Source organism: Syngnathus typhle, linkage group LG11 (assembly GCF_033458585.1).
Source record: "Syngnathus typhle isolate RoL2023-S1 ecotype Sweden linkage group LG11, RoL_Styp_1.0, whole genome shotgun sequence".
NCBI lineage: Eukaryota > Metazoa > Chordata > Actinopteri > Syngnathiformes > Syngnathidae > Syngnathus > Syngnathus typhle.
In genome coordinates this window covers 7,061,445-7,086,892 of record NC_083748.1, presented here as the reverse complement: position 1 = coordinate 7,086,892, position 25,448 = coordinate 7,061,445, and the positions used below count along the sequence as shown (strand labels likewise).

The window sequence follows — 25,448 nt, the reverse complement described above, 5'->3', positions numbered from 1 at the left end:
TTGGTCTGTCCTTAAATCATCATTTACTCAGCAGACGCTAGCAGATAGATAGATAGAAGATAGATTGCAAGTATCACAGCGACAATTAATTGGTGTAATTGGTGATCAAGCAGCTACGATTTATTTTTGATAAGGAGAGAACCAAATTGTCTTAAATATTGTATCCCTATGCAAAGATGACTTGATATTACTCCAGTGAATCGTATATAGCGGTTTAATAAAAAAAAATATATATATTTTTTTCCCCATTCAACCTCATGAGAGGATGTTCATCTCTGTAAACATGTTACGATTATTAACATTTTAATAACTCTCTGACAATGTTAATCAAAGATAAGCATTAGTCTTTTAAGTGAGTGTATTTGTTTAGAACAGCCACTAGAGGGCGGTAAAAGCCTAGAAGATAAATGACGATCGCTCTCCTAAATGGGCATGTTCTAAACCAGTGGTCCCCAATTTTTTTTGCGCCGGTTACGTGTCAGAATTATTTGACAAATATGAATAAATAATACATTTATATAAATAAATAATACATTTATAATAAATATATAAATACGATTAAATAAAATGATACAACTATTTCTTTCTTTTAGTAGTTTTTTTTTTTTAGTTTTTCCTTGCCCTCTTGGGAGCTTAAGATCAGGGGATGCTTTGATTTTTCATATTATGTATTTTAAGTGAATTTTATGTTTACTCATATAAAGCCCGGTCCGCGAAAATATTTCTGTCACGTAATTTGGCTTCAGCCACAGCAGATGCCTTTACTCAACCTGCAGATAAACAAGCTTATTTTTTAACTTTCTTTTGCAGATGACAATAACATGACAACACATAGAAGATTAAATCTGCTTGGAGAAAACAAAAAACGTTTCATACTCACTTGAAAGTGGGCTGCCAAAACACATGCTGTGAAATCAATACAATGGACTGTTCCTAATGAATTAATAAAATTTCAATCTCTGTTGCAGGCTACTGTAAATGTAGGACACATTTCCTCCTCTCAGTCAAGCCCTCTCATAATCATGTCCACAATTTTACAATAATCTATAGACATGTAGGTGTGCATCTTATATCCATAGCCACATACAGATTCTTTGTATACATTTCTGTACCATTTGTCCGCCCCATCATCTTGACCAGCAGTTCCCTCTGCATGCCGTGGGAGGAAGGGAGCGTTAAAGAAAGCACGCAAGCACAGTACAGTGTGAGGCTGCTGATTCAGCCCGGGCCACTGCATTCATACATCTGCACTGCAGTGCTGCCTCTGTTCAGCCCCACGCCTTCCCTCAGTCTCTCCCTCCCTCGCTCGCTCTCTCTTTCTCTTTCTCTTGCATGCACATCTTACCACTCAGCCATTTTGGTGGTTGATTCAACGGCATTTCATAAATTTAAGCAGCAACAAATACAACATCAGCACCCCAAAAAAAAAAACACACTAGTCACAAGTCTAACTGGAAGGCTGCTTTATTGTTTGGAAATAGATTCGTGCTCAAATGAAGACATTCTTTCACTGATTCTCACTGAATTGTCTCGTGGTTGTGCAACATGTTCCTCTCCCTGGCTGCATTAGTGGTAAGAGATAATGACATTCAAAAATTGTCCCCCCCACCCCACCCCCCACCCAGTCAGCCTATTTTCAGCAAATCATCCCAGTCATGCTAAATCAAAAATACGGTCCATATCGTGAAGATCCAACATTTGAAAATGACAGAAACCTGCAAAACAGAAGGCAAGCCTTTACCAACTCAAAAGCTCGTAAACAGAACATAGGGGAGAACGATCAAGAGTGAAAGCGAGAAAGAGGAGAGAGAACTTGTCATATTTTATGATTCTACAATATGAAGTTAGTCCAGATTACATGGCGAGTTAACAATATACAAGTTCATTTGGACTCTGTACATTGCAACTATCATGCTCTGGTTTGATTCCCTCCTGGTAGTTTTGGAGCTCCGCGTCGCCGACTGTGCTGCGAGACTAACTAGAAAGCTAAAAAGGCACGTGCCGTTTAGAGATGTTGCACCAGAAACAAACACACAGGCAACTAAGACGACTTTACACATATCGCCATGGAGGTGATGTGAGTTTGTGACAAACAATGGTGGTGGGTTGTAATGCTCAAACACTTCACACACACGTGATGCCAGCATTAAGAATGTGGGGGAAAGAAAGCGGCAAAACATTGTTGAAAATGTAAACGAAAAGGGTATGCTGGTTAGTGCAATCCTCCCACCAAGGCAGGCTCCTGGATTCTCAGCAAGCAGCCAGTGCAACAGCATGCAGTATGCGCCGGCACCTTTGGGTGCTGGCTGGATCAGAATTTTTGTTATTGACCCAATATACACACAAAGTAAGCTCCGTTGATCACTTGTGAAGAAGAAAAAAAAGAAAAATAGACAGGCGAGGTGCATCACATAAACTGTTCATATATATATATATATATATTATATATATATACATATATTTGCAATATAGCTCTGTATATGAAGGTATTGATTTGCAATATAGATTATTTTCCCTTGATCCCTTTTTTCTGTGAAAAGTGAGTAAAAAAAGTCTAGTCTGACATGTCACAGCCTAACAAGTGTGACGGGGCAGAAGCTGGAAGCCATTCTATTTATGCTTATTTATACTTCAGTGTAAAGATTAATAGCTGTAGTTTTTTTTTGACGTAGTCCAGTATTTACAAAAAAAAAACTACTCATGCCATTAAAGTAAAATATTACATTAGGTTCTTATGAAAGTTATTTTTTTTAGCTTCAGAACTAAGCTTACACTTGTTTGTTTTTTTCTGCTTTCAAACAAATCCACTTTTGAGAATGGAATACTTTTTCAATACATGACGAGCGTACGGATGAGTCTTTCTGTTTACCATTCATGGTTTAATTTGGTCAACACCCACACTGATTCTGGAGCGCTCATGCAGAAAGTGGACTATTTGCAGGACTCGGGTTAACGATCAATAAACAGGAAGTGACATCACTGCACAGTGCTAAAGCTCTGCTGCGGCACGTGTGCTCACAGCACCGTGAGATGCGTCCGGTGCTCTGGTAGTTATTTGGTATTGAATGCGGCGCGGAGAGGGTCGGTCGGAGCCTATGTTGTAAAAATCAGTGACATCACCTGCCAGTTTCGACTGAGGTGAATCGAGCTAACATGAAGGAAGAATTGGATTGAATGATTTCCATCTAAATGCAACCCACTACCAATTTAAGCGACACCTTTGCAAGCGAGAGCAAAACAATGGGCCTGTTTCATGCTTCTATAAGTCTACGTGTCATAAGCAGGAAGTTCTGCAACAAAACGGACCATGACTCCCACTGAAACGAGGCGGCCGGCTGAGATCGTTTCCCGTCATCATCATCAACATCATGGCATTGAACACAAAGGCGGAAAATGTGATTTAATAAATGCGGCCGTCACATTCACTTGCATTGTGTAGCAGAGCTCAACGAGTATAATATCTCCTGAGAAAAACGGGAGGATTTTTTTTTTCTTTTTTTTTTCCATCCAAGCATTGCATACAATTCTCGGGTCTCTGTTGAGAGCGAAATAAAATACCGTAATCCAAAAAGAAAATAGACATTTAGTCACAACCCCCCTTTCACTGATGAAGAACAACAAGGCAGATGTCTTTGGCTTCTTCACACACTCCAATGCTTACCTTTCTCATTACTGAAATCAGACAAACATGTTCCCCTCGACGTTTTCTTAAACGAGGCTTATAAAACGGGAAAAACAAAACGCGCACACACTTGCGTGAATAAGCTCAAGATCTCCTCTCAGCCCTTTCAGAAAAGAAATGCATCGCCAATAAAAAAAAAAAATTAAAAAAAAGGCCATACTTGTAAAATCCCCACTGACCACTACAAACAATAAAAGCAAATGGAGCATTACATAGGTGCATAGAAACGTTAAATATAAGCTTCTGATTTTACGTCCTTCATTCTTCTTTCTACATCTTTGAGAGCAGCAGATCCATATTCACATTACAACTGCAATCCACTAGTGTGTGTGTGTGTGTTTTAATATACCAGCATTTTCCATTCTTCTTTTTATAGAGGCAACAATTGTAATGTCTGGAGTGAGGGACAAGGTTTCCGTTTGGGGGATGATCGACCCTCGTTATCGCGCCACCGCAGTGTTAGTGTCTTGTGGACTATGAAAAGTTCATGCAAGAGTTCTGGTCAAAAACATGCCATCATGCAAATCATTTCTATGCATTGAACAAGCACAATTACCTATGTTTTTGTTTTGGAAACCGTTCGGAGTAAATGTACGGAAGCCCTTGGCCTGAGTTCACCCCCCGCAATAAACAAACCCTAAACAAATTGGTGTGAAAGCCCATGTTCCAACAGAAGAAGAAGAAGAAGAAGAAGTAGAAGAAGGAAAAAAAACAACAACATTCGGACGTGGCTATATAAATAATGGGAGTTAAGTGGCATGGGCAAAATGCTAAATAGTGTTCCTTTTATATTGGTTTGCATTTTTGCTGCTCACATCAACAATTTCTAGCTTGAATAACACCAAAATTCTCCCGATGCGCTCTATTATTTGTCTTTCTCTCATTTTGCTCTCCGAGACGTTTCAGTCCTTGCGCAGTGCAACTCTGGCAAGAGTTTCCTTATCTTTCCCGAAAGGCCGCCGTCTTCTTTTGGAATCCGTGAAGTCCTCCGTTTGAAGCTCCTTGTCTCCCCCGTGGACGTGACTCATCGAGATACAATGATGTCCCAGCTGATTATGAGAGGAGTTCGAGAGCCTTCGAGCCGTCGTCGACAGTGTGAGCGCTTCCCTCTGAAGGCTGGAACGAAAAACACTGAATCTTTTCTGACTTGCAAATGAAATAATCTGTACATCCGTGCGGGTGTGAGTTTCCTGGTGTTGTTATAATTTGTGGAGTTAATACCGTGATTATTATTATCCCATCGCCTTAACATTTGGATTCCCTGACGTCTTTTTGGTTTCTTCCTCTCTCGTTCCTCCCTCCCTTGCCCTCGTTGTCGTCCTCCTTCTCCTTGTCGGGTTTGGTGACGCTATCGTACGAGGGCAGGGAGGCGGTGGAGGGCGTGGCCTCCTTCTCTTGGTCCTGATTGTTCCCGCCGTTCTCCACTCTGTTGTTGGTCGGGACCCGCTTGCAAACGAAACCCCGCCTCGCCAAGTAGACGCGGTAGGCCCGTTGGATGATTCGGGAAGACACGTCCTCCTGCTTACGCCTCAGAGTGGTGGTGATGGGCTCATAAGAGACCTTGGAGGGATTGGCCGCCACAAATCGCTCCTCCATTTGCTGCCTCAACATGTCCAACTCACCGCTGTCGCCCAGCACGCGTTTGGTGAAGGCAAACAGGATGTCCAGGCAGTGTATGCGGTCCCCGCTCACCATCGGCATGTCCATAGCGATGAGTTCAATGGTGTTGGGCTTGGGGACACGCAACGGGTGTTCAAGTGCGTCCGCAAAGTCGGAAAGCTTGGCGTAGGTGATGAACTGCGAGGCAGTGGGGTCAAACTTCTCCCATATCTCATAGAAGGTCTCAAAGTCATCCTCGCTGAGCGGGTCAGCGCTCTCCTCCGTGGCCACGCTGAAGTTCTCCAGAATGATGGCGATGTACATGTTGACCACAATTAGGAAAGAAATGATGATGTACATAACAAAGAAGAAGATGCCCACAGATGGGTTGCCGCAGTCTCCGGTGGAAGGAGTGCCGGAATTCTCCAGCAAGGGATCGCAGTCCGGAGGGTAGTTCAGAATGGGCAGGAGCAGGCCGTCCCAGCCAGCTGACGTGGTGATCATAAACAAGATGATCATGCTGTTGCCAAAGGTCTCGAAGTTGTACATGTCGTCGATTCCGGCCCCGTGTTTTACGTAGCCAAAGTTGGACATGCCGAAGATGGAGAAAATGAACATGACCAGGAAAAGCAGCAGCCCGATGTTGAACAAGGCCGGGAGTGACATCATCAGGGCGAAGAGTAGAGTTCGGATGCCTTTGGCGCCCTTGATGAGGCGCAGGATTCGACCGATACGAGCCAGTCGAATCACCCTGAACAGCGTCGGCGACACAAAGTACTTCTCGATCAAGTCGGCGAGGAACATTCCTACAAATGAAGAGATCGAAAATCAGAGAGGCATCATACTAGGAAGTCATTCAAAACCGCACTCGAACTTCCTTCAATTGTAAAATCACAGTTCTTGTAAAATAACTTCAAACTGTATCTTCCATCAGTTGACATTATTAAGAATGCCATTTCACCAAATGCCATTTATTGAGATTCATCTTCATTTGTGTAATAGTATCACCACAGAAAGTATCAAAGGTCGTCAGATTGACCCCATATTTCTTCTAAGTACTGTAACAGGTTTGTGCATACTGTTTCTCATATACTGACCAGGGGGGGTTTATTCAATTTCGATTTGAGAGGAGGCCATAGATAAGTCATATATTTTTATCTACTGTTCAGTACTAAACGTACAATAAGAGTGACTCTTAAAAGCATAGAATGAAAAGTCTATTTGACAAATTCCAATCAAAATACTTCATAAGAACACTTGTGAATACTTGCCCACGATGGAGAGGATGACCACCACCACGTCAAAGATGTTCCAGCCGTTGGTGAAGTAGTAGTGACGCAGCGCAAAGAGCTTTAGTAAAAACTCGCCGGTGAAGACAACGATAAAGATGAAGTTGACCCAGTAGAGCACGTTCTCTGTCTCTTCTGACTGGTCGTCTGTCTCCACCATCATGGTGACCATGTTGAGGCAGATGAGGATCATGATGGAGATGTCAAACACTTGCTGGGTCACAAAGTCAAACACCATGCCCTGGACTTTGTTCTGAGAGGGAGAGAAAAAATGTTTTACAATGATGACGATGAAACTTTCGTTCATTTAAAAAATAAAAAATAAAAATTACCTGTGGTCTGGGTATAGGCTTTTGCGGTTTCTTTGAGCCAAGTTTCTTCATAGCATTGTAGTATTTCTTCTGTTCTTCCGTCATGAATATATCCTGACCTCCAAAGTAAAGGATCAAAAACAAAATGGTTACAATCGTCGAGTAGACGTCCCTCAAGAAGATGCACAAGCGAGGAAAATCAAACTTATCTTTTTCTTTTGCTGGTTGAAGTTATCAATGATGACACCAATGAAGAGGTTTAGGGTGAAGAATGAACCAAAGATAATGAAGATGACAAAGTAGATGTACATGTATAAGTTGTCTTCATACACCGGCTGATCCCCCACCTGGAAAAGAGCACGTAACAGGGTAACTATAATTAAAAAAACAAAATAAGCAAAACTAACATTTTTAAATACTTTTGTAAAGGAAATAAAATAAAAAGGAGTGCTTTTTATCAAAAACTAACTCAATTTCATATTTTAAAAAAGTCTTTCAAATTTCAAATTCACTTTCAAATTCAAAACAAAGCATGATCAGAAAAAAAATACTAACCTGTTTTAAAAACTTCAAGTGGAATTAAAAAGCATAAAAATCAAAACGAAATCAAAAGTACTACACATAATTAAAAAAGAAATCAGCCCTACCGATCGAGAATCAATTGCCGCATACATAATGTCCATCCAGCCTTTAAATGTTGCCTACAAGGTTGGGACACAACATGTGAGAAAACACTTTGCATCAAGCGGGACGACCCGTCGAAAACACTCCTCACCACTTGCAGGAGCGCCAGGTAGCCTGCCCCCACATTATCAAAGTTGATCTTGACATTTCTCCACCTGACTTCCGTGTGGTTATCATTGATGAGAGCAAAACACTCCGATCGGTTGTTAACCTCGCTGGGAAGGAACACGTACTCTTCTGTGTCATTGTAGCAGTAGTAGTACTTCCCAGCAAACAGGTTCACACCCATAATGCTAAAGATGAGCCAGAAGATGAGACACACCAGCAGCACGTTCATAATGGAAGGAATGGCCCCGACCAAGGCGTTCACCACAACCTGAAGAGGAGGAATAAATGCTCAAATCACATGTGGCTTGTTTTGACCAACATAACAAGCATTGACATCAACACAAGCAGAAACTGAAATGCACATTCGCTCTCTCCTCAAGAAAACTGTCTAAGCCTAATAAGAAAAGCAAATAGAAGGTAGATTTTTCCAAACTGCATTTTATTTGTACATACAGGTACCGACAAATTATTTTCTCAATTGCCATTATTCTATTGGAATGTGCATTTTAATAACAGGTTGTGTGATGATGACACAACCAAGGAGAATTAAGGCCGCACAAAACAACACCATGTTAGAGAAGAAAGTTGTAATTATTTGAGAATAAAGTCCAAAGTTTAGAAGAAAGACTTCTAATATGAGATGTGATTTTATGTCATGTGCCTCACTCCGAAAATGGCTTATAAGTTTGTCAAAAAAATTGTATAGTCAATCTTATGTCATAAAAATCATCAGTGATACATTTATTGTGCACAAAAAAGTCTTAAGAACTCTTCAGAAAAAAATTCTTCATAAATATTTAATGATCTTATATGATTAAAATATTCATTCTTTTATTCTTGCAATATTCCAACATTTTTTGCACTTCCATTAAAAATCTATCCTGGTAACAACTTTCTTCTCCTAATTTTCCTTTTGTCATTTCAATGTTGCCCTAATACTCCTTGTGAATTATATGAATGCAAAATGTGAGAAGAAAAGAAAAAAAAGAAAAAACAAGAGCTTGTCAAACGTGAGACGACGCAGCCAACAGATGGATGGCGAGCACGGATGTGTGGGAGAGGGGAGCATATGCAACCAGAAGTTTGGTGGTCTTCCAGTGTGACAATACCAAAGCCAAACTGCCATAAGATCAGTGAACAGCACATTTTGTGACGGCGCGACAGGCAGAAGCTTCTGAGCCTAACACATTTGCTTCCCCTTTGGCACCAACGAGAATGTGACAAGCCGCCTTTCATAACTGAATCAGGCTCAGAGCAGCTATCGAAACAATTGAGCGAGAATTGCCGTGTCATATTTTTGGGGAGCAGCAACCAAGTTCATGCACAAGCCAGTTTGAGGATCCTCATATTATGACCATTGGAGATGATCTGCATCCATGCAAATAAACAAAACATTTTTACAATTTGATCCATGTCTTTTTTTTTTTTTTAGTTTATCCTTTTGTCTTTAATCGGCATGCAGAAGCAGCAGCTGCCTGGTACGCATCTTGGGCCTTACCCTCATCCCTTCAAAACGTGACAGGGCCCTGAGGGGTCGCAAGGCCCTCAGTGTCCTGAGTGACTTAATCGGGCCGAGATCGGAGAAGCCCAAGGCATTAGCTATAAGGCTGACTATAGACACCTACACAGATAGGGACAGAGGGACAGACAGGGGACAGAAGCAAAGGAAGAGAGGACCCACATGGTTAGAGGGGACAGAGGGAGAAGGTCAGGCCCTACTCATCTTGGAATTGTCACAACATCAAATGAGGAACTGCAGCTTCTGTGTATCGTGAATCGTATAATCGTCGTCGTTTTGTCTTGTTTACTTCGGTCTGTTTTGGCTGTAGTTTGGCAAGCGAGTCGAGCGACGACCGGCTCGACAGCACACCTGGAAAGAAACTTGTGGTTGGCACAGTGAGCGGGAGAAAAGAGTCCGACGAAGGGAAAATAATCGGAGGAAAGGGGAGGATGTTGTCACAGACACCCAACCAATATGACACGATAACATATACGTAGACGAGTACAAAAGCAATACAGTTGCTAGATCTCACTTAAAAGAGGACAAACAGAAGAATGCAGAAGATTGAGGAGTGTCAGGGTGGGGACGGGAGAACCTGTGAAAGTGGTAGCAACAAAAGCCTTACCGCGGGCCCTCAAACAAGAGTCACGCTTAACTTAAAGTGCAAACCTGTTTGTGAGAGAGAAGACGTTAGAGCAGAGCGTTGCATGAAACCAGAGCAACCCTTCCTGCGATGACACGATTGAAAATGTTTTGGAGTGACAGAGCCAGCTTCCAAAGAAATATTCATAACATACATTGTCGGTTTGTGTAAGTAGAAGACAAATGTACTTACATCCACAATAAAGAAGTCCAACCAGCACCAGGCGTTAGTGAAGTACTTGACAAAACCATAAGCCACCCATTTGAGCAACATCTCCAGAATGAAAATGTAGGTGAAAACCCGATCGGCGTACTCCAGAATAATACGGATGGTCTTCCTTTGCTCAATGTAGACGTCCTCAAAGGCCTACAAAGAGGCAAAGACATTAATGACTTCAACCAAAATGGAAGACCGTTCATATTGTCACGTAAACACAACACAATCCAGTAATAAAAAGTTCAACCATTTTAGAATCGATTCTGAGAGTGGGATTGTGACAACAATTCATTGCAATATCTCACTGTTATTCAAAGGAAGACAATTTCCAGACACGTAATTTGCCTTTGCAGGCCACCTAAAATGATGTATCGGCCCCCGGACCTTGAGTTCAACACCGGTGCTCTAAACCATTACAATAATTCAAAATAGATAGTTGGAAAGTTTGTTTACATTCCCAAGGTGGGTTTGTTGCATATTACAGAGAAAGAGGAAGGAAGGCCAACATTTTGCAGCATTAAAGTGTTTTCGTTTGGCCACAGGCCTCCCTCGCACCGGAAAAGCTGCAACGCTAAGCTGGATTTTGTCGGATGAAAGGTTGGTGCATTAAAGCGCTTGGCTTTCCATTAGCAACAGTCATACGGCATAAGAAGCAGCTGCGGAAGAAAAGCAGGTGCAGGCCTTCCTTGTACGTCGCATATTAAGGATGATTTTCTCTTAATCTAATGAGAGCAGTTGGCTCTGCTCAACAGGTTAGCATTATTTAAAACGGCATTTGCAGTTTAAAAAAAAAAACCCGGTTAGGAAGCACAGTTATCTTACCAGGGCTCCACTGCTAAGTAAGATCATGAAGATGATGAGTGTTTCGAACCAGTTATGTTCCACTATCAGGTAGCATGTCTTCCTCAGGAACCACCAGTGCTTCCCCCAGCCATGAGTGATGGGAACATCACAGCATTTGTATTTGGCCACACATTCTGCATGACAGATCAGTAGGCCAACGATGTAATGTGAGTTCTCGAAATGGGCAATCAATCTTGCTGATGGTGCTCGTACCACGTACCATCTGTCCAGCAGGCCTCTGGGTCAAGGTACTCCTCCACAACCTCCACCACTGCCACCTCCTCCACGTCAGGCTTAATGTCTATTGTGCTGCCCTCAGATGAACTGGTATCATCCAGCTAGGAGACAAGCCCAAACGCTCGTTTAAATAAGGCCAATATGTGTTTGTATGAATCACTAGATTTACGACCGCGATGATCTAAGTGTTATCGTAATGTATACTCAAGTGGTTCATCCTCGCTATGACTCCCTTCCCCTGCAGCTTTTAGCATATAATCAAAAGGAAGCAATTAAACGTATGCTTTAATGCTGCTATTGTTATGCATTCATAAATAATATCCCGCGGGGGTGAACAGATTTTTGTTTGAATTGAGTTGAAGGTATGGACAAAATACATTTATCTCAAATTTCTCTAGAGATTTGAAATTAAAAACTAGCATACTCCCAATGTCAAAGTCAACATGTTTGTGAATTCAACTTATGAGCAAGTGATCCTGAGCTATGCTCCTGCGCTCGCTCTCATCTCGCTTTCTCTCCAAACATCCGGATGAGTCGTTGCTTTTCTGATTGGTTGGTGGTAGTTTTGTACGCCGTCGCTTCCTGCAGTGTATCCTTCGCCTGAGAACTAATGTAAGGCAGGTTCAGGGAGCCCGGCGGAACATAAACCTGGTGTAGGTGTTAGAACAGACTGCGCCATTAGCTTCTTTAAACGAGGCCCAGACAAAGACACCACCAACCTACTTCTTAGGCTTCGAGTTAAACTTCATAAAACTTAATGAGGAGATATGTCACAGTCAACTGTAACTGTTATTAAAGAGTATTTATCACACATGTTGGTCAGACTTTGCGAATATGAGGATGAAGCGATGTTGTGTCTCACGCTGGTAAAATTAAAACTTACTTATGCTTCAAAATGAGATGACTGAGGCGGGCTATTTGAGCTTCAAAAGACAACAACAAAAAGGAAAAACTAAATTGTACCGCAACAGGACTGTATTGATTTACAATGTTCTACAGGGCACAAATCAAACAAATGAATGAATGAATGGATGAATAAATTCCTCCATCGTACTTACATCCTTGCTGTTCTCCGCATCCGATTCACTGCTGAAGTCCTCAGTGTTAAGGTTTTCAAAGTCCGACTCTCCAACGGCAATTGGAACGCACACAGTCAGGTTTGGGTTGTGGATGAAGGACATGTAGTCTTCATCAATCATGTACTTTCCAACGCTGCTTCCAATGCCGCTGGTGGTACCGTTGCCGTTTTTAGCATAGTCCAGTTCACGGTTGATGTCCACTGAGTGGTTGGCAATGCAGTTGAGCTTTTTCTCGTACATTTCATCCAGAGGTTTTTGTTCATCCTCAACAGGCTGCAAGTAAAAAAATAAAAAATAAATAGATTATTGACTGTGTCAGGCATGTTGCTTAGGCCGCCGGTAACTGTTAAACGCACTTTGATTTTCATTTAATTAGCATACACAAAAGGTTTTTTTTAAACATTTTTTTTTAGTAAGTGCCAGTACAATTTCATTTGAGCTAACCTTAATATTGAAACCTGATTGATGATCCTGATCATCAATTATTAGGGGAAGCGGGGAGGGATCGATTTTGGTACACCACCACTTTGCTTACCTTCTTGAGCACCGTGGCGACAAAGAGACGCATGTGCACCTTGAACCAGGCAATGCCGATCTTAATGCGAGCAACAGCGAGCTGGAGATTGTTTGGCTCGCCATCGTCATCTGTGGCGGCGAGGTTGTCAGCGCTGAAAGAGCTCAGCAACAAAGCTAAGAATAAATTTAAAACCTATGGAGGATTGAAATTTTAGTGAGTTGCGTTCTTTCAAAACCTTCCACGTGTGACGTTTTGTTTTTTTCAACTCACCACCAAGTTCCCGATGACCATGACCATCATGAAGACAGTGAGGCACATTGTCTGTCCTGCCACCTCCATACAATCCCACATGGTCTCAATCCACTCCCCACACAACACTCTGAATACAATCAGGAAGGAGTGGAAGAAGTCATGCATGTGCCAGCGAGGCAGTTTACAGTCACTGGCGATCTTGCACACACAGTCCTTGTAGCTTTTGCCAAACAGTTGCATGCCCACCACAGCAAAGATGAAGACAATGATGGCCAGCACCAGGGTCAGATTACCCAGCGCCCCCACTGAATTACCAATAATCTTGATCAACATGTTGAGTGTGGGCCATGATTTGGCGAGTTTGAACACTCTCAACTATGAGAGATGGGGAAAAACAAAACAAAAAAATACTTCAATATTTGGATTATGCTGCATTGTTGAGGTGGTGGGGGAGAAAAAAGATTCTACTTACCAATCGGAAGGACCTGAGCACTGACAGACCCTCCACATCTTGGAGTCCCAGCTCCACTAAACTCAGTGTCACTATGAAACCATCAAAACAATTCCATCCTTCCTGAAAGTAGTAATAGGGATCCATGGCTACCAGTTTGGCAAACATCTCCCCAGCAAAGATCCCTGTGAAAACCTGAGGATACACAGAGGAAAAAAACAAATTGGTTTTTATTGGAAATGGGTAGTGCTGTACAAGACACACTCCCAGAGTCAAAAGCACACTAAAATGAAAAAATATATTATTATAAAAATATAATCCATCCATCCATTTTCTGTACCGCTTAGTCCCCACGGGGGTTGCGGGCGTGCTGGAGCTTATCCCAGCCGTCATCGGGCAGTAGGCGGGGGACACCCTGAACCGGTTGCCAGCCAATCGCAGGGCACACAGAGACAAACAACCATACGCACTCGCATTCGCACCTAGGGACAATTTGGAGTGCTCAATCGGCCTACCAAGCATGTTTTCGGGTTGTGGGAGGAAACCGGAGTGCCCGGAGAAAACCCACGCGGGCCCGGGGAGAACATGCAAACTCCACACAGGGAGGGCCCGAGGTGGAATCGAGCCCGCACCCTCCAAACTGTGAGGCGGACATTATTAAAAATTTGGATTTTGTATTAAAACTGCTGTCTTAAATACAACCCAATTTGGGTTAAAAATCAAATCCAAGTTTCTGGGTCATTTTGCATCAAACAGTCAATTTTTTGGGACGAAACAATCCAACATTTTTTTTTTTTTTGCAAAACAACACCAAGGTTATTCAAATTGACCCAATTTCCTCAATTTTTTAACCCAGCAGTTTTAAGGGTATGTTGTGAGAGTCCTGTCGAAAAACGCTGCAATCTGCAGTTGGTGGTGCACAAAAGAAAAAGTGAGTCCCGATTACAATGGTTTGTGAATTGATCAAACTCAGCAGCTAAGACAGCAATGTAACACTATGTTCACTTGTCACCGAACTCACACGATAGAATTAATACTCGGACCCTTAATCACATTTTACATGTGATGGAGAGAACACCCAATGAGTCATACTGCACCATCCTCTACCAATCTGACCTATTTTTTTTCCTGTACTGACACTGAGTCAGTATTTGGCAAAAGAAGGCTGCAATCTGACAGACAGATTCAGCCTGTGAGGCACAGGGAGTTTTTTTTTCCCCTCATTATTTTAAAGCTGTAGACTGAGTGCTTGGTGTATAACAAAGACATCGGAGCAGAAGTTGAGGTAAGCAAGACACAACGGAAATTGGAGCCTGACATGAGTGGAGGTGATGGGGAGTGGGAGAGAATGCGGACTGGCTACATTAAAACCGAACTAAATCTTTAATGAGCGCCCATCAAAGTCCTATATACAGTACGTATGTGCAGTCTTAAGTGCACGTATGCATAAAAGGGACACACTTGCAATATTTCTCGAACTGGGCGGTAAGCAACTTAAGAAGGAATACAAAACGTGGTTTTTCTCACCAGATTGCCTACAGAGAGGACGTGCTCAAATTGCTCCGTCATTGGGTAGTGCTCCATGGCCATGAAAAGGGTGTTGAGGACAATGCAGATGGTGATGGCCAAGTCAACAAAGGGGTCCATGACAATCAAGTAGACGATATGCTTGAGCTTCAGCCACTTGGGATGGCACTCCCAGATTAGAAAGGTGTTGGCGAATTTGTACCAACAGGGGGGGCACTTCCTCTGAGATTCCTCCAATTCTGCGAATTTAAAAAGATGGAAGAAGAGTTGAAAAGGGAGAAGACGCAGGAAGTAAAAATGCATGTATGTTTGACTTTTAATTATAATTGAGGCTACCATGAAGATAGCACAGCAAATTATATAACATTGTATATCTACCATCTAAGAGAGTGTTGGTGACTACGCTCATCTGACTGTTGGCGCGGTCTTTTCCTTTGAAGGAGGAGTTAAGCTGATCCACTGATACCATGAGAGAGCCAGAGTGCTTCTTCCTAATTTCCACATCTGTGGTCTGTACTCAGAAAAGAGACAAAAATAGGTACTCACGTAAACAAATGATGATGCCCTCAGTAATTGAAGCCAAAAACACTTGGTCTCAACCCTAACTGGTTTGAGGAATTTGTGTATTTTACGTGTTTGCAAGACACATCATGTGCCAAAGTGTAACATTTGCGTTTATTCATCCATTAATTTTTAAACCTTAACCTTTACTAAAGATACAAATTTGTAAGTAATCTGAACAAGCTAGCACCTCATAATCAGAAAATACAAAAGCATGAACTCAGGTTTTTCAGACTCCAAAATAAAAAGTGGGTCATGACAACATGATATTGTTTGACTTTGATTTGTAGGGTGAAGAATTGCTTGCAGTGCCTGAGACATAGTGATGCATCATTATCACTATATCAAGCATGATGAGGAGCACAGATGCAGCTCTCAAACGTAAACTACTGATGTCGAGAGTGGCACGCTAGCTTGTTCGAGTGACTACAAATGATACCTTTTTAGCACTGACATCCTCAACATACCCTAATTCAAAGCCCGAAGCTATTATTTACTGTGCATGACATACTGACAGTCTACATGCAACGGCATGCAGGTCATGTCAAGAGAGGAATTCAAGACATTATTTGCTGCTGTACCATGCTACATCCGGACAGAGGTCAAAATAAAAACAGGTTGGCTGACAATACAACGGCGCTCTTATCATGCTAGCGAGGGATATTCTCAGAATCAAATTGAATCTTGCACCATCCAGTGGTTTGGCAGCAGTGGATAACTGAAGAAAATGTAATGGAACTGCCCGCGGAACAAGAGGAGCATAGAAGGGGAAAGAAGGTAAAAAGACAGATATCAAAAGAAGGATAGCTTGAACTAACGTGACCCATACCAGGAAAGACGCTACAACTAAGCTAGCTAAAGTCAGCAACTGAACGATTGTATAAGCATCTGACGGGATTCACTTGAACAATTCTGAGGAAAGCAACAATAGATAGCTGATGCAGAAATTCCTGTAGTATTTGTTGAAAATTAATCTACCGAGCCTTTGGCGGTTGCAGCCAAGAAATGTACTCCATTTTTGCTAGTTTAGGACATCAAGAACCACAACCAATTACGCATAATAGTATTCTTAATTGATTCTTATGTCCTTCACTCAACCTAAAGCTTTAAGTTGTTGAAGAAACTACGAGGGCTTGCTAGATATCGCTTACTGGGACAGGTAGTTGCCAATCTACAACCTAATCAACCTTAAGAACTTAAGACAGCATTTACAGCTCGGCAATCTTCAACTTGCTCAGCTGAGTCTGGCTCTCAATATCGACAATCGGGTTCTATGATTATTCCAATTGTTGCCCATCCTGGACGTGCGACACTACATCAACACTATACAACCAAAATGGTCGTATATCACGACGTAGATGTACTAATTAATCACCGAGGAGACTGTTCTATATGGTTTATGCTTTGTCTATTAGAGGACACCCTGAAAAATGCATTCCATCAATGAGATTAAATAGATTCACAGGTTGGAAGTGGAAGAAAAAGAAACTACAGAGAGAGAGGAGCAATCGCCAAGGGGAAAGGAGGTTGTGAAGGAGAAGCTGCGGAGGAGACTGAGGCCGCCACCATCATGCCTAAACTGTACCGGTTGTCCCACGGACGTCCTTACACTGTCATCAGTGGCTGCCTTATCTATTTTCACCTCAGGCAGAAGCCGTCTGCCAGGCCCCGGGCCGCTGAGCGACACCACGCCATTGCAGTCCACGGTGCTGTTCCTCTTCCCTCCTGAGTGAGGCGCCAGCGGGTGGATGCGCGACGAGCCTTGGCTGTAGCCGCTGTAGCTGTTCCGGCGGAAAGGGATGAACAGGGAACCCCGGCGGTCCTCGCTCTCCTCCACCGTACTGTGCTCGTCGTCGGCAAACTCGTTTTCCGAGCCCATGTCCTTGGAGCGGCCTTTGAAGCTGAAGATGCTGCTGCGGCTGTTGTGGCGTGACATGAAGGGCGAGCCCGGGATGCTCAGGAGTGACTGGAGAGGGAAGACGGGAGTCCTTAAATATGCGAGTGTCTATAAAAGCTGTATTTCTATGTTTTCCTTGGTACTTCACCTGGTTCATGATGGAGGTCTTCCTGCCCAGACGGCTTCCCGGAAAACGAAGGGTACTTCTCTTGCTGCCGTCATCGGACTCAGACTTGACCACCTTCTCGCTGTCACCCTTCTCTTTCTCCTGCTCTTTCTGCCGCCATTTCTTCTTGCGATTACGACGCTCCTTGGCACTCTTGGAGCTCAGCTTAGAGACCTCCGAGGAGCTACGGGACAGATGACCCTCTCCCTCATCCTCCAACGCAACCTCCGATACAGTGCCTGCCGACGTCACCATGGCGGCAGCCTGAAAGGAAGAAAAGCGTATAAACTCGGGATCTCAGCAGACGCGTATAAGAAATACGTTACCGACCTGCGTTTCTTCCTGCTGCTTTCTGAGCTGCTCCAGCATGGCTTTAAATTCAGCCTCTTTTTGCTCAGCCTCTTCGATGGTGGCCTGGTTCTGCTCCTCGTAGGCCATGGCCACCACAGCCAAGATGAGGTTGACAAGATAGAAGGAACCCACAAAGATGACCAGCACAAAGAAGATCATGTAGGTCTTGCCTGCCGCTCGCAGAGTCTGACACAAAACACAGATGGAAAGATTTCCAAGATTAGAATAGCTGACAGCTTGAGGACTCTGGGTGGGATGAAGGTTAAAACTTGCTGAGGCACAGCCCCCCAAAATACATTTCGGTTAATTGAAGACACTATCTTTACACCGTCGCTGAGCAGAAACAGAGCCCCTCTTTATTACCAGCATGTAGAGATTTTCCCAGAAGTCTTGGGTCATTAGTCGAAAGAGGGTGAGGAAAGCCCATCCGAAGCTGTCAAAGCTGGTGTAACCATAGTTGGGGTTCCTTCCGGCTTTCATGCATGTAAACCCTTCAGGACATCGTCTGAAAAGAGAAGCTGATCATTTGAATCAGGTTGCAGGAGGGAAACATCTCAAACAGGCAGAATAATTGCCCTCGAGGACTGGAGTGTGACAAACGAAGCTCTTCGAATAACCGAGTTGCAGTATTTGTAATGTGGGGCAAAATACATACAATACAATACAGTGCACTTTGAAACCATTGTAAAGCACCGCAATAAGAAACACCAGTTACATTGAAATCGCTGGGAAAATGTTCTTTTGATAGGCTGACTTTTGTTAAAACTGCGTATTGTAACTGAATCGGTTTTGCAAGTCGCCAAGCATTAAATGAGTGAAACTCAAACTTACCCTGAGTCCGAACTATTTCCACATAACATTGCATCAACCTGACCGGGGTAAAAGTAGAAGTTAGCTGTAGGAAGACAAAAAAAAAGAAAAGAAAAAAAGAAATGCCGTCATTAGCTATGAATCAAAGTATGTGTGACCTAATTTGGACAATAAAATTAGGGAGAAGATAAATAAGCCATTGCTGTATTGTAATGTTATTTGATGAAGGAACAAGATCAAAATGGCTCACTGTCATTCATGATGTATTCATCCCAGTCAAAGCCCTTGGAGCCGTTGGACAGGTACATGTTGGTGGTATTGACGGGCCAAAAGACACACTTTTGCCGCAGGTTCCCCATGAAGAGTTGCAATCCGATCAGAGCAAAGACGCTGAGGCAGAAGACGGTCAGGATCATCACGTCGGAGAGTTTCTTCACAGACTGGATCAGGGCGCCCACGATAGTCTTCAGGCCTGACAATGAATAAAAAGCACACACATACACGCATGTGCACAAGTATTCATACGTAAAAATATGACAACTCACATACGTAGATGGAAAGAAAATCAAATAAAAAGATCACACTAGTTACATGAAGGAAAATGCTCTACTGAACACTAATGTGGATTTTATCTAAGTAAGCTAACATTTCGTTTCTTCTCACATTAATGGTCGCAGCCACAGGCGGAGCTAGGATTTTCTTCTTGAGGGGGCCATGGGAGGGTCAATGATATGAGTTCCATCTTATGTGATTATTTTGGTTCCTTATGTTTTTGGGTTTTTTAATGAAACACTTTTAATCCGTCTGTTTGTCAAGCTCACCAGATTTTAATCATGTAACAAGAACATTAAGACTGTAGCAAGTTGTTGTTTAGTCACTTTAGTAACATGCTGCTAGCCAAGAATGCAGCAGGGCAACAACAGGGAGTTTATTGAGGAAAGCTAAGAATCCTGTGTGGTTTGGAAACATATTTGGCATCCAAAGTGGAAATCTCTCATTTCTAGCCATAAATAATATAAACAGAACAATAAAAATGTAGCTTGTGGGTGTGATGGCTCGAAGGTTTCCTATTTTAATGTAGGTGTGACTGCATGCAGTCCTACTTCTCAACAATTCTGATAATAATAATTTCAGATTTCTCATTACAGTTAGTTTTTCCTTTTGGCTTTTTTTTCTTTTTTAAATCATTAACCTTACCAATATTCTTAGTGCACACTAGAAAACAACTTAGAACAAGATAAAACATGCTCAAAGATCCTGATACATTCACAGAGTGTTCACTTTCTATATTTACTGTATATAAACATTCAAACTATAGTATTTAGCTACTTTTAGGGTTAAAACATCAAAAAACAAATAACTGCATCTACATGGGATGTTTCCGTAACGGGAAAATAATATTTTTACATGAATAACAGTAGACAGGAATTTAGAACAGGTTATGTGTAGTTTTTCCTCATATTAATGTTTCTTTAAAAAGTGAGCAAGGAAAAAGACTGTTAAACATCATCCACTTATGAATGGCTGACGGTAGTCAACGCGACAGCTAAATCAGTAAATCGAGTTAGGAAACATCCCAAGTTAACAAAAATAAGCTTCATTCAACAAATCACAGCGAGGGGCACACAGCGGGGAGGTGAAGACAAGAAAGAGAGGAAAGGCGAGGAGGAGCAATGGAAGGTGCCATGCAGGTCATTTAAACGCCAAGGCTGAAGACACTCACTGGGTGTCATCTGTCTAGAAAGTCAAATTGGGACTGTGCCTTCCACTAACTGTTCCCACTCATGCAGAGGCTGATTGTGCTGTGTGCACTGGTGACATACAGTGGATATAAAAAGTCTACACACGTGTGTTCAAAAGCCAGCTTTTGGGATGTTTCAAAACAATTCCCACCATTAATGTGACCTTTCTATCTGCGATGATGTGATGGCACCTGGATCTATACTCAGAATTACATAATCACATTCAATGTATATTAAATGAGGGTCAGCACACACCAGCCACTGTTTAAAGTGCCTCTGATGACACAAAAGTCAGTAAAAGCCGACTAGAACCTCAAAACTTTATTTGGAGTTAATAGGAGGCACTTTAAACGGGAGCAGGTGTGTGCCGACTCCCATTTGACATACGTGTGATTGGCCACAGCCAGCAGTTATAAGAGGGTGTGCACACTTGTGCAACCACATTTTTCTTCCACTCCCTACATTTTTTTAATTGAATCCTGCAATCCCCAGGTCACACTATAGGTGGAAAAAGGTTTGAAGTCTTGGCATCACAACAAAGGGTGTGTAAACTTTATACATGCACTGTATGTGTGTGTGCCTCATGCTGAATTATTCTCATCTGTCATGACAATTTTTAAGAGCCTGCAGAAAAAGAAAGACAATGTTTGGCATCTTGTAAATGGCTAAATTAATTCTTCTGAAAGCCAAACCTGTAAAAAGCATGTGTCTCCAAGCGTCATGCAGCACTGATCTGCATTCACATTAGGCTTGGCAGTCTCAAGCAAAGTCTTTGGAAAGAAGATTTAAAAAAAAAAAAAAAAAATAATAATAATAATAATAATAATAATAATAATAATAATAATAATAATAATAAAGAAATAGATTTCAACTGAACAGCAATGGGGTCAGAGGAAGAGCGTGTTATGGGCAAAACATTTCTCATCATCTCCCAATGCTTGATTGAGCAACCAAAAAACTGGCATGGCTGGGAAAATTGGCTCCAGAAAAATGATCCCCGGGCCACTGGAGCTGAGATTAACATTGGAAATCACACAAAGGTGTAAAAATGTTCCGACTGCCGGTAGACTGCTAAGCCTATCAAAAATGTATAACTACCATTTTTGATTCGCTAAAAATAAATAAAAAAAGCAATCAAAAAGTTGTTCCATTCGCTTCTCATAAATAAGAAAATGAGAACATGAAGCTGGCTAATTGCTAAGCTCAGCCTTAGTGTTTAAATGGGAGTCTCACCTGGAATGACAGAAATAGTTTTCAATGCTCGGAGAACCCTGAACGTTCTGAGGGCCGACACATTCCCAAGGTCCACAAACTCTGTTATATATCTGTAACGAGGTAGGACGACACAAAGAGCAGAACTCCATGACACACGACACACCACACAAGAACGACACCACGCACGCACGCATGGACGTGCAGGAGCACGACAGCATCACCACCATCGAGGACCAGGAGGGGACACCACAGTGTGAAAGAAAGAAATAGAGCGGCCCGGTCCAACTTGCGGGAGGAGGAAGACGAATGAGAAAGAGGAAAGGATAGGCACCCAAACAAAACCACAGCTAACATCAACCCGGCGACTCGCCCTCCCGCCCACACAAACACCTGGTCTCTCTTACCTGGGATAACCGATATTGTTTTCAAAGCCCTCAGAACCCTGAACGTACGCAGAGCTGACACATTGCCTAGGTTTACAAACTCTGTTATATACCTGCAAGGTGGATCAGACACAGGCATTCAGCACTCGGCCCAGAAAGACCCGATCCACACTACTCACATCACATTTGGTCGCCTGGACATACTAAGTCCAGAAAAGACGCCTTTAGGGATCAAATATTGTGCACCTTATAAGTGCACTCCATTTACGACTTTTGTATTTATCGAATTGGATTTGTCATTTTTTGAACTATGGGATCTGTCATTCAGATTTTGGGCCCATATATGGATATGCATAAAACACAGTTAAACACTTTAATGACAAATGAGAAGTTTGTCATGTAAGTTGCATTACGGATGCAAATATTTTTAACATTAGCTGTCAATTTCAATCGATTTAATCGCTAACCTATGTAAAATGCTAACTCTGCTTAGGTGCATATAGCTGCCGGCTGTATAGTTGTTGGCTTCAAATACAGCTGAAACAAGGAGGCAACAAAACATAAACATAATAAATGAAGTGTTTTAAGGCTAGGAGTGTTTTTGAGGAGATGTTGTCATCATTCAAATGACTAAAAAGTTACTATTGAAAACTCCCCCACAGTTTCAAATTGTCTTTTATAACAACATAATACTTACGCCATAGAAATGACCATGAAATCCAGCCAGTTCCATGGATCTCTCAGAAAAGTGAATCCATCGATTGCGAAACCTCTGGCCACAATTTTTGTGAGTGACTCAAATGTATAGATACCAGTGAAGGTGTACCTGGAAAAATATAATATGAGAGTTATCGCAAAGAGACAAGATTAGTTTTATTTTTTTTTAATACAAATGCAAATAAACGGGGTACTCACTCCACTTGTTTGGACCACTCTGGAGGGTCGCTAAATGTCATGAATATACAGTTGGTCAAAATGGTGCACATGATGATCATGCTGAATAACGTGAGAGGGCGTTAAGGATCCATACATGTTTGTACGTGCCGTGTGCTAATTCATCACAGAGTTTTTATTTCAAACAACGGCAAACCTTGAAGTTGAAAGGATATGAATGTATCAAAATCTTAATTGCTATTCGCCTGAAAATATTAAAAGGGCTGATGATGTACAGGGAGGGCGTGGCACTAAAGCGGAAGATTGTTTTCCCCTTGTTTAGCACTATGAATGTCTGCAGAAAGAGAGAGAGAGAGAAAGAAAAAAGAGACATGGTAATTTGCAGAAACATATGGCATATATTACAATATTTAGATCCATTTTTTTGCTTAAACGACGATTGGTTGACTGGTTGGTGAGATTATATCTGAGTCATGGGCCTCTGCTGCATTGTGTTCGCCTACCAAATACAGAGCTGCTTCTCACGAGACACATGACAAGTCCATATCGGGTATGGATGAATTAAATCGAGATTCTTTTGATGAACCTCCCCCCCCCCCTACCCAAATGCTACTTGCTTTCCACATTGTCTTCTACCTCACCCCGGCTGCTGTGAGAAAACAGCGTGTGATGTAATGGCCCTCCCCTTCACGAAGGACGCGGCGCAAACACAGCACAGCGGTGCTGCTTGCATCAGTCCTGCAGTGCTTTCACCATGACAGAGGCAACAAACAGAGAGATGCATGTGAAGCTCCACTCTGCGCTTGCCAAATGAGGCTCTTCGGCCCAGGTTTAAAGCTTTTACTGGAAGAGAACTGCAAATGCTGTCATTGATCAGTGGCAGATCTGCTGACTCCATGCTCTCAGCAACCACTCCCCACCCATAAACGGCAGTGGGCCAAGTTGAGCTGGGCACTGGAGTGTGAGTGTGCATGCGCATGTTTTTGGGTGAGATATGACACGACGGGATAAAACATATGACCCTTATCATACATTTATTTAGATAAACAAATGCAGCAATGCCTTGAGCTATGAGTTCAATTGAATACGCATGTGAGACAAAAGACTCAAATCAGCTTCCTTAGCCCTCACCCAAAAGAAGAAATATCGGTGATGTGTATTTTCATGCGGAATAGGAGCTCTCTACATAAACATACAGTAATTGCACGATAAAAAAAGAATTACATAGAATTAAACCACATCAATAAAATGGTGCTTCATCTGGTCTGCCTGCTTTGGCCACTGGAGGGCAGTATAACTGTCCTCCTTAGCGGGATACATAATTATCTCCTCTTTGAGCTCATCGTTACGCCACTAATATAAATCAGTCGACATTGAGGATAAATAGATTATGATTGCATGCTCTTGTATTTTCCGTCAACATGTTGAACTATTTATGTTCTTCAATCTGTATCTTCAAGAGGTTAAAGCACCGCAACAGTAATGCTAATTTAGCACGGCGAGTTGTTAGGATGTGCTAAAAATACAATGTGCCACATCACGCCATCAATTTTGTCATTTTCAAGCTATATCTCTAACGCACACGACAAAGGCTGGCCAAACCATAAAATCCTCTGACGCACTGTCTGAGAGTAGAAATAAAAACTTTTGTTTTAATATGCAGCCAAAATCCCAAATCCAGAATTTCACTCTGAAGTGAAATGCACAACTTATAACGTCTCGGCACCTCTGTGCTCACCTTCAATATACTCTTCACATAATATCAATAATACACCACACAATCAACACCAGATGAAAGCACATGATCTAAATTCATGTCTCCCAGAGGTCAGAAGAAGAGTTTTGCTGACAAAGCAAATACAGTGTGTGCATGGAAGGAGATATGAATAATGAGCAATTTAAAAATGAGCAAGTTACCTCACAGTGACAGCCAATGGAATTAAGAGTAATGCCGTGCCACGTATGAACTGAAGGTGAGCATCTTTGGCATCACTAAACTAGCTTTCCTTTTAAACAATGCATTATTGGGTTTAATACAACAAGAATGTGGAAATTGGACTCACAAAATTCATACAGACTATTATTTTGTTTAAAGGGATTCCTGATTGGCTGTTTTTAACAACCCCGCTAAATCTGAGTGATTTGGGGAAAAAACAGCAAAGTATATAGTAACAAAATATCCTAACAAATTTTAAAGAATAGCTATCAAATGATTTTTGTATTAATAAGAAGCTGAAGCTACATAGTGCAGTTTAAACACGATACAAAAAAAAAAATATGACGCAAGCTTGCTTTGTCCCATCTCTCCCAACAATTGACACTGTGACTTTCTGGGTAATATTTAGCAGTAAGTGTCTATAAGTGATGAATTATGAACTTCTCATTTAAAGAATGTACCCTCAAACAAAGACATTGCAGAAGGGCAATCTTTATTGGCCTGATTTGAGGCAAAGCAGTCAGACGACATTTTGCGTTTATTAAAAAAGCCAC

The 25,448-nt window shown here is 42.0% G+C and overlaps 1 protein-coding gene across 1 annotated transcript in view; it reads right to left on the bottom strand.

The window, feature by feature from the left end:
* Positions 1-3,743: 3,743 nt before the first annotated feature.
* Positions 3,744-25,448, bottom strand: part of scn8ab (sodium channel, voltage gated, type VIII, alpha subunit b) — a 29,489-nt gene continuing 7,784 nt past the window's right edge. The window contains exons 3-28 of the mRNA XM_061291843.1: positions 23,174-23,292; positions 22,980-23,069; positions 22,762-22,890; positions 22,086-22,177; positions 18,975-19,196; positions 18,746-18,809; positions 18,278-18,419; positions 17,894-18,100; positions 17,546-17,827; positions 17,143-17,466; positions 15,318-15,450; positions 14,940-15,178; positions 13,434-13,607; positions 12,980-13,336; positions 12,728-12,901; positions 12,172-12,465; positions 11,097-11,214; positions 10,856-11,010; positions 10,010-10,183; positions 9,172-9,294; positions 7,657-7,941; positions 7,529-7,582; positions 7,091-7,228; positions 6,903-7,007; positions 6,553-6,823; positions 3,744-6,087 (exon numbers count right to left, since the gene is read on the bottom strand). Of these exons, the coding sequence (XP_061147827.1) occupies positions 4,928-6,087; positions 6,553-6,823; positions 6,903-7,007; positions 7,091-7,228; positions 7,529-7,582; positions 7,657-7,941; positions 9,172-9,294; positions 10,010-10,183; positions 10,856-11,010; positions 11,097-11,214; positions 12,172-12,465; positions 12,728-12,901; positions 12,980-13,336; positions 13,434-13,607; positions 14,940-15,178; positions 15,318-15,450; positions 17,143-17,466; positions 17,546-17,827; positions 17,894-18,100; positions 18,278-18,419; positions 18,746-18,809; positions 18,975-19,196; positions 22,086-22,177; positions 22,762-22,890; positions 22,980-23,069; positions 23,174-23,292 (5,625 nt within the window). The 3' untranslated portion in view covers positions 3,744-4,927. The remainder of the gene's footprint in view (positions 6,088-6,552; positions 6,824-6,902; positions 7,008-7,090; positions 7,229-7,528; positions 7,583-7,656; positions 7,942-9,171; positions 9,295-10,009; positions 10,184-10,855; positions 11,011-11,096; positions 11,215-12,171; positions 12,466-12,727; positions 12,902-12,979; positions 13,337-13,433; positions 13,608-14,939; positions 15,179-15,317; positions 15,451-17,142; positions 17,467-17,545; positions 17,828-17,893; positions 18,101-18,277; positions 18,420-18,745; positions 18,810-18,974; positions 19,197-22,085; positions 22,178-22,761; positions 22,891-22,979; positions 23,070-23,173; positions 23,293-25,448) is intronic.